General features: G+C 31.2%; 1 protein-coding gene across 1 annotated transcript in view; it reads left to right on the forward strand.

The window, feature by feature from the left end:
• Window positions 1-2412: 2412 nt before the first annotated feature.
• Window positions 2413-10183, forward strand: part of LOC126840067 (COP9 signalosome complex subunit 3-like) — a 28055-nt gene continuing 20284 nt past the window's right edge. The window contains exons 1-5 of the mRNA XM_050575555.1: window positions 2413-2501; window positions 4618-4878; window positions 4937-5157; window positions 6530-6847; window positions 6985-7140. Of these exons, the coding sequence (XP_050431512.1) occupies window positions 2444-2501; window positions 4618-4878; window positions 4937-5157; window positions 6530-6847; window positions 6985-7140 (1014 nt within the window). The 5' untranslated portion in view covers window positions 2413-2443. The remainder of the gene's footprint in view (window positions 2502-4617; window positions 4879-4936; window positions 5158-6529; window positions 6848-6984; window positions 7141-10183) is intronic.

Genomic DNA, 10183 nt, shown 5'->3' on the forward strand with positions numbered 1-10183 from the left:
ACAGAAAATACAGAAAAAGCAATAACAGCGTAAGTAATGGTTTTAGGTTTTCTTTTCGTTTTAGCTGTAACTGTCCATTTTATTTGACGTTTTACAATTATTGCTCCTATTCTTAAATGTTCTTTAGGCGGATAACTACCTACTTCAAAAATATTTGTGAATTTAAAGAAAAATTAACGAATTTAAGTAATTATTTAAAAGTGAAAACATTTATAAATACAAATAGAAGAAGAATAGGGGGTTTAAAATACTGTTAATGAACCTTTATTTTATACAGCCGACTAAATAAAATATCTCCATCGCTCAAGTCGCTTATATGCTGTTGTTTGTAGTCAACGGGTAATAAATCAATTTACATTATATTGTTAATTACGATTTAAGGGTAACTACTATAAAATCGAGATAAAATAAATGTTTGTGTATTTTTTTTTTAAAGTGACTTATAAAAAACGTTTTTTAAAGACCTATGTGATTTAGTACATGTTTTGCTATGACTCGTTCTGTGTTGGATTACCCTGCACGTCGTGGCGTCCGGTGTTCAGACAATGGGAAATACGACGCTATAGAAATCACAATAAAGATTATTATAGCTTATGCACACTGCTCAATTTGTATTAATTTTCCCGGTCTGGAAACGAGGTCAAACGGATATACCAACAAAGGGAACCCGTTGATAAATTGAAGGGTCGATGAATACTAGCGTTTCTCGCAGGATGGATTAATAAACGGCAATAATAGTCAGGACGACTTTGCCTGTCAAACAAACTAGAGGGGTCGGCTGAGGTTTGTATCACACGCCAGTTTTGGCAATCGTCATTCGATCACGACGGCTTTACTCGTTCGGTCGCGAATTTCTTTAGCCCATTTTTAGTGAATTTCCCATCATAAAAACAGTTTTGTTTGTGTGTATTCGGCAACGTCATCATGTTCAAAATCTATATTGTCTTATCGGTTGCACTGCTATCGCTTTGGTTGGACATTGGTACCGCCACGGGCGGATCTGGGCTTCAACACGAATATACTCACGGCGACCATATTTGTGCCGTGTTATCAGCAAACGTTGTCAATTTTACCACCGTCGATAACAACCAATACGTCCAATTTACATTGTTAGTAGAAGGCGTAGGTCTCACGAAAGATGTAATGGTGCGTACGACTTCAGCTTTTAAGGGGCGTGGATCATTATGCTTTACAGATCAACAATATAAGTATGCCGACTCCGAGAGAAACTCGTTTGAAATAGTAAGTCCGACATTTATGTTTTTAATACTTCGAATATGAATAATATAGGCTTGTACATTTTTTAAATACCATCGTACCCGTGGAGCATTACTTTTAACAAAACAATTCCACCTAGTTTAATACTGATATATTCTGTTCGTTCATATAGTATAAGATATAAAAATGTGTCAAAATTGTTTTTAGTCAGTAGTTTCGTGAGGTCTAGTTTAGATGACAATTGTATTGATAAAATACGTTGGTATTAGCTTTAAACACTTGGTCGTACTGTTAATCGTAATAACGCTGTGCTTGTGCGTTACGTTTTTTTTATTATTATGAAAAAAAAAAAATCAAAAATTAATTCTAAAAAGTCGCTAAAGGTCAAAAACATTTTTTATAATTCATATTCTATTATGAAGCATTATAATTGACGTCTTATTGTAACAAAAGAAATTATAACATTTGTATATGATATTAGGCCCGTCAGTTGCCTTCGCCCTATCCTTTATAAATAAATATATATATATATATATATATATATTATATGAATATTAATTGTAATACCCTTAATGATTTTTTACGAGAATAAGTGATAAGTGCAAAAAAAAAAGGCCAGACTACCGGCTACCGAGACATTTTTTTATCAACTATGAGAATCCAACGGGAGACATATCATCATATTAACAAAATAAAAAACCACCGCAAGGTAGATTACTGTGTATACGGCACAATGATCGTATATGGTGTATTAATAAAATACAACCGTCGAATCATCGTGATACACCCTATATATATATATAAAAAAAATCCGTCTTTTTTAAAAACAGTGTGACGATGATAGATAGTATATGGCAACGGCGAATATTTTTCACTTTTTAGGGTACAAAGCTATTGGGTGTGGCCTAAATATCCCCGGGCTTGGTCGGCGCATGTATTTTGACCAGGAACCTGGGGATCAATAAATGGGAAAACTCTGTCAGCGCGGCAGCTGCAGCTCCCCTTCCGACCTTACCGACCCTTGTTGTATTGTATTGTGTGCCAACCCCAAACGATGGTTCTTCAGTAAGCAAATGCTTTGAGCCCCGGCCGGCTGTCTAAAATACACCGTTTCGGCACAGTAATTCGGATTTTATTCGGTAAACTCAGTAAAATAAAATAAATTTAAAAGAAACTCCAACCGAGTAGTGTTTTTCTACGCGTTTTAATTACAACGGTGCATACAATGTTGGACCCCGAGCTTAATAAATTCGTGCAAACCGTGAAAACGCTAACGCAAAATAGTAAGTATATATTAAACGAGTTGGTTATTACTTACTTATATGCAACGAAACGTATCAAAGATTTCCATTTGAATATTTTTTTATGCCTATCATTATTAATATGTTATTATCTCATAAAATAAAATACTCACTAAACGTGGTAAAGTTTATTGTTATTAATTAAATGTTAATACTATTAAATTACCATAATTATTTTCTCACTAACTTAGTAGTATTTCACGCTTGGATTCTCATAAATGGCACATATATTTACTTCTAGTTTTAATAATTAGGGATGGGCTTGCGATACAATTATATCGATAATATCAATATCGACACTATCGTAAAGTACAAATATAAGAATATATCGATATATTTGGCCCACCCTTAGTTTTAACGCGTGATATCCAAACTAAATTTATTAGTTACATTAAATCAGTGGCGGTTTTCCCGGGGAGGCAAGGGAGGCGGTGCCTCCCTTGAAAATTAAGGAAACTATGTACTTAATATTGTTATTATGATGAGATATTTTGGTTTACAATAAATATTTTCAATCGATAAATGTATATGAACAATAATTGTTTTTGAAAGCGAAAACAAAATTTAAGAATTTGAAATAACGTCTCTCCGTATCAGCGGTGACCGTCTGGATGCAACGGCCGCCGTCCGCCGGCCGCTGCCTGTTGTTACACACGTAGCATAAGGACAGCCGGCGGAGGCGGCTGCCGCTAATATCTCACGTTATGTTGTTGTGTTCACAACATACACACACACACATACATAAAATAATACGAATAGCGCATGCGCAATTCTCTGCGAGAGGCGACACAAAAATATTGCCTTTGTGGGCAACTGACCGATGATCGTTCTTATCTCGGGGAAGAAATGGGGCATAGACATTCAGCATGTACATCAGCACCGACACTGCCAACTGTTAAAACGCCATTTCCCATTATCACTAAATCATTTATCAGCAGTCGCAATTTGATATCACTATATTTTTTACTTAATTCTGATACCGGTTTACTAATTGGCGTTTTATTTAGTTTTCTTAAGTTATTAGTTAATATATTATTATACTTATTAGCTTTATTATTTTTTTTTCAAAATGAATCCTGTATATGTCAGTATAGTGGTTATGAAGCAACATCCATACAGAAAATCGTTAGCGATTACAATTTCATCTTTTGTAAGTTGTATTTACATATGTTTTTATGATTATACATTTATCTTAAGTTCATACATTTCAATGATAATTATTTTATTAGATGACCGGTAATGCGATTATAACTAATAACTAGGATAATAAGCAAAAGTCTTCTGTTACAGTTAAAAAAAGGAAGTATCCCAGTATGAAGAAATTTTAAGTGTTGGGGTTTTGCGCTTTTTTTATCAATGAGGGTACAAAGTTGTTGCCTCCTCAACAATTTAATGCCAGAACCGCCACTGCATTCAATACATTTTTAAAAATATTTTTCTCACTCTTTTATATTTTTTTTATAAGAAATAAAACGATTCATGCAGAAATGGGTTGACAAACAGTAATTACTACTGTTTTTTAAGTAAATAGAAAATAAATCAATTTGTCACACAATTTTGTTTTGGTATGTACTTATTTCGTTTATCAAATATTATATTTTTGTTCTTTTATTCTAGTTCTTAAAATATAATGTATCGTGTACCTATCCTATGTTTAAATGATTTTATTCAATAAATAGTCTATGAAAATAGTTGACCATATGACATGAGTAGAACGCTCCATCAATTTCAATTTGTGATTACAATGTTAAATGAATAAAAAAAAAAGTTAATACGATCTGGTTAAAATAATGAACAATAAAAAAAAGGGCGTGAGGAACAAAGCCTCCCTTGTTAAAGTGTAAAATGTAGTATAATATAATTAAGTGCACAGTTGGTTTCCCAAATCCTTTGTTAATTTACTGAGAACTGAAAATACCAACAAATTTTACCTGACCGTTTTACATTGATAACAAATTACAATTATACTGCATCAACTTTATTCGTCTTTAATTGTGTTGTATCTATAAAATAAAATCCATCGAGAGCTGAATGCAAATAAAAATGAAATTGTAAAAATATATATAACATATTGTGTTTTCTTATAATTGTTTCTTAGCTGGCAATGGTCGAGAACTAATGGTTTATCTTGATGAACAAAAGTACTTCCTCGAGGGCTTCGTGTCCCGCATGGATGGCGTACTAGCAGCTTTCGACATAAACGAACATCGGCTTGCAATTCTGATGGTTTTAAATGTTGACGCTTCGACTCAGCCAACTAGTGTACCAGATGACTTGCACTTTGTGACAGTTGCATCACGAATAAATCATTTTGTTTCTATTGTCAGAGCTGATGTATTTCATTCCTGCTCCAAAACATGTAAGTATTTTTAGCGCTGTCAAAGTTGTTAGGCAAAACTAATTTGTTTTTTTTTTAGTGGCCAGCGTAGTGCAAGCTCTGTTAAGAAATCTACACAAAGTGAAAAAAACAATGATGATGATACCTACTATTCAACGCGCCATTGATAAACTGCAGACAAAACCTCACCAATTGACTCATTTCCATTACTTGCTATGTGAAGCATGCATAATGTCTTATAATCTTAAGGCTTTGCTGAAAGTCTTAGATCAGGAAGTTTATTTTTTAAACTCCGATGAAGTAAGTCACCTGGTTTTTGGGAATGGAAATCGCTAGTTATTAAGGGGCAAAAATATTTCTTGTTATAGAACTTTTAAAATTGTTTTTCTTTAAGTTATGGCGAAGGTATGATACAATGAAGTAATTTTCTAGCGTATCATTTATAATTGGATGGATTAATTTTTTTATTTTTCCTAAGACCTAAAAAAAACTTGTCAATTTTTTTTCCATTTCAACCTTTAATATTAACATTGTTCGAAAATGATGAGTAGACAGTGCCGTAACAAGGGGTAGGCGAGAAGGGCAGTCGACCAAGATTACCCCTTTTTGGAAGGGGGCAGAGTCAAAGTCACATATTTCTTTTTTTTTTTAATTTATAAATACATTTTTTTTTAATGTATATTATATAGGTATTATATCTAAATAATATATTTAGATATGTAAAACGGAAATATACAAAAGATATTTTATTAGAGGAAGCCGAGATTGTTAATTTAATAAATACTAATTCGGAAAGTTATATCAGAAGACAAACTCAATTAAAGGAGGATACAAAAACATGATAAGTTGATGATGGTTCTTTACTGATAGAAGAAGACAAAGTATTGAAAAAATGGTAATAGTATTTTGGATTGTTGCTTAATGGCGAAAACCCAGTTGAGACATTTGCATGGACGCCAACAGAACCTGATGACATAGACAGTCCACCCCCAAGCAAAGAGAAAATATTACAACAGGCTAAAAAACCATTAAAGTCCTGGGAAGGACGGAATTCAGAGTGCACTGAGAAAAGTTGAAGAACTGGCACAAGGATATTCGAGAGGAAAGTGCTAAAGAATGGCCCAAGCTTTGATATTCAAACCAACAAATGGAGAAAACTGCATAACTATGAACTCCAAATGCAGTTTCAAAAGCCTGATATAGTTGAAGAGATCACAAAAAAAAGACTAATGTGGGCGCCTGGCATAAGCAAGGATCCTTAGTTACGACAGGTATTAGAAGAAGATCCTATAAGCAGGCCAAGATAAAGATGGGAAGACTGTGTGAAGGACATCAAAACGTTACGATAACGGTGGTTGTGACTTCCAGATACTTTCTGCGTTCACTGACAACATTTATTTAAATATAATTCACTATTAAAAATTGGAATGAACTCAGATACGTTAAATAAAAGAAAAGTGTTACAATATCATGTCGATTACTTATATATTTTAGAATTTTCCGTTTTATACTATATCAATTCAATTATTTTTGTTTTCCTAAAAAAAGAAGAAGTATTTTTTTGCCAAGGAAGGTAACATTTTTTGTTATGAAACTGTGTACAACCTGTGGGAATGCATTTTGTTTGTTAATGTGTTCTGTATATTAATATTGTGTTTATTTTGTCCTACAGCCTAAAATTATATTTGAACCGAAATACTTTTTGAACTACTACTTTTCGGGCGGTCTCATATACACAGCGATGGAAAACTTTGACAGAGCAATTACTTTTTTCGAAATTGTTTTCATGACAACATTTCCTGTAATTTCGCCAACCACGATTGATTCCTATAAGAAATTCATTTTACTTGTCCTCATACACTTCGGATCGGTATCAACATACTGTAACGTTGATCCCACAATCCTCGATGAATTGTATGGACCAACGTGTCAACCGTACTTAGATTTGGTACCACTTTATCAAAGGGGAAACAGTCCACGCGACAATTGCTAAACACCAAGATATTTATGTAAGGTAAAACATATTTATCATATATTTACATTAACATCTGGTATCTATTTGGACTGTTTTGCTTAATATTTGAATGTTTATTATGGTTCACGATCAATTTTTTTTTTTGAAGGGATAAAAATGTTGGATTGGTGAAACAACTTGTGAAATCTTTGAACCAGGCCAACTTGCTACGACTGGCCAACTTGTTCTCGACCATGACCCTAGCCGAATTGGCCGAACAACTCAACCTTAAAACGGCAAAAGATGCGGTAAACTATCTCTTGACAATGGTAAATTTGAGATCGTCCACACATACTGCTGTAGTTTTACGCTAAAGTATAATATTAAATTTTTTTTTTTTAGAGAAAATCAAACGTGCTACACTACAAAATCGATGAAAAAAAGGTATCGCTACTTCCAACATCAACGTTGACTATAGTTATGAAGACCCAGACGTTCTTATCGGTATCATAAAAGAAGTAAATATGGATAATAATTTATCGAACTGTCTACTACTATCTGTGCACTTGTCAATTTTATATTCAATATGTATATTTATTTTAGATTGAGCATAAAATCGAAGTGTCCAAAATATTGCAATCAGCCGAAGAAAACTTCAACACTTATATTCCGCAAGCGCCAATTGTACAATCCCAGGCTGGGCCTAGTGATGTGCTATGTAACCAGCGACAATTACCGCCAAGGGCAAGCAGCAACATTGATATTTTTGCGACATCGTTGCTTATGGAATGTGAACTGGAAAAAATCGAAGAAATGTCCGATACCGAGTAACTTTGAATTCGTGTATGTTAGTAAGAGTGTAAGTTAGTAAAATTGAAGTATAGCTTCATATAAATAACATTATTGATACCATTGTTTAACAATAAAACCATTTTAGAAATTAAGAGGTAAATCCAGCGGTGGTAAAAGTGTCTGTGGTCAGTAGTGTTGAATGATAATAATTCTAACCTGACTGTAAAAACACATTGAGAATAGAATTTTCGTTCTCTTGTAAAATTGTACATGTATAAGTCAATTGTACCCGTTTGATTACCACCGCTTTAAGTCATAAAAAACTTCTAGTCGCGTTTACGCAATTACTTATTATAAAAATACATAATGTTAAGTTTTATTTACACAATACATTTTTCTAACAATTAAATGTGTAGGAAACCTTAGCGTTACATAACTTAAATAACGATTTTTTTTTTAAATCAATTTTATTTAATGTAAAAATTAAATTCGTATTTAAAGTACTTTTATTTACTGTATCAAGTAATATAGTTTTGTTAATAATATTTTATTTGACTACTTCATTAATAATCTGTTGTTTTCAGTTCAAATTTATTTAATTTATTTGATATTTAAATGTGTGCCAAAATGTATTTGAAATTATTATTTGGACATTTGTGTTAATAAAATTAATATTGTATTTAAATAATGCCTATGTCTTTACGCAATATGTAGCGATATAAATTTAATTTAAGCTATTTATATACAAAATCTGTTTTTTTTTTTTATAATTAAGTATACATAGGAGTGAAAATAAATATTAATTAAATATATATATATCAAAGAAACAAATAATTTTTTCTGTTCATATAAGTTTATTTAACACTGGTTAGAACTTTTCTTTTCAAATTGATAATTATTGCTTAAATTTTGAGATGTATTACAATATCAGTAAATGCAACAGTTCTTTACAAGTTTCAACCAATTTTACAAATGAGTACTTAAAATGTAAACTTAACATGTAGTGTGCAATCCATGATGTAAAATGATTTTTTTAAAGTAAATTAAACAATACGAAATTAAAACAATAAATAACAAAGCATAATTTATAAGTGTTATTAATTTTACGTACAATGTTTTGTTATAAAAATGTCAAATCAAATAAGTAAAACATATGTTATCTGTATAAGGAGTTAATGTTTAAAAACTATAAAAACTGGCATAAAAGTTTAACTATAAATTGTTTTATAATATATGAAAATAATAAAACACGTTTAATTTAGTTTTAAAATTAAAGTTGAGAATAATTTTAATTTTGTTTTTTCATGATATGAAACATCTGTTTGAAATTTAAATTAATGCGTTTAAAAATCAAGATTTGTTTCACATGTCCCATATTTAAGAAATTAAAAACTCTTGATAGCATCAGAAAATGTTTTCAGTTTTTTTTTACAAAAATAAGCAAGATATTTTTCACAGCTTTTTAAAATAGAAATAGCTGCATTAGCAGAATACATTATGTTTTAAAAATATAGCAAATTACCATAACTAGCCCAATATTATAAAGAACAAAATTCAACACATTTGATTGAACAAAAAGAGTGAAATTCCATCCCTAGTTACCTTTTAAAATAATATTTGTGAATTAAATATAAATTTTAATGTAGAAACAATATTATAAATTTTTAATTCTAGCAGTCATTGTTTTAATATATTATATATATATATATATATATATATTTAGACATAATTTTAATTCTAATTATCTGTGATTAACCAGTCAAAGTTGAAAGAGTAGACAATGTTTCATGTCCGGTCTTAGCAATACCCGATTTTAACGATAGAGTAATTACGTTTATTCATTATGGCGTGGTTCCGCTTTTGTTCTTACAGTTTGGTTGGCCTGCGGTCGGTATGCAGTTTGACAAAGATATAGCGTAGTGTATAGAAGAGTGGCTTCTAAATACTGAATAAATATTTATAAATTAACCATGGAAAACAGAATTAATGCATTTCATTAACAATATTGTATTTTCGAATCAAGTTTGTTTTTTAAGTTTAACGATATTAAAAGCATACATAGCATTTAAAGTGTTGTAACAAACACTAATACAGTAAGTGAAATTCAATGGCAGTATGGTTTTATGAATGTTAGTGTATTTTGTTTTCAAATATTCGCTTAGGTACTCTTTATGCTTTAAATTTTGTATAATGGTACCTTAATTGTTTTAGCACTGTTACTTTTATCAACAAAAACTTGTAACTCATGTAGAGCTTTCAACGTAAATAATATTTTATATATTCATTATTCATTTTATATATTATCATCGTAAGACTGTGAAACATTTTGAGTTTTGCCAATCGCCAGGAAATACACATACGTTTACTGCTACCCATTGAAATAATGTATGTTATTTAAACAAAGCACAGAAGTTTATAAAATATTTTGTTTTGTAATAACAAGCGACCGTATCTCTGTTACACCAGCTTAACCAGTAACTACTTGGTTAATACATATCGAACAAATTCGCTCTTTTACTCGCTTAAATATATTACGGTGACATACGTAATAGGGTCAGATATCCTAAACACAACTCTACT

This window comes from Adelges cooleyi, unplaced genomic scaffold (genome assembly GCF_023614345.1).
Source record: "Adelges cooleyi isolate 19-005CV unplaced genomic scaffold, UGA_ACOO_1.1 ACOO_flye_CR_arks_rails_tigmint_CR_PRNA_34, whole genome shotgun sequence".
Lineage (NCBI taxonomy): Eukaryota > Metazoa > Arthropoda > Insecta > Hemiptera > Adelgidae > Adelges > Adelges cooleyi.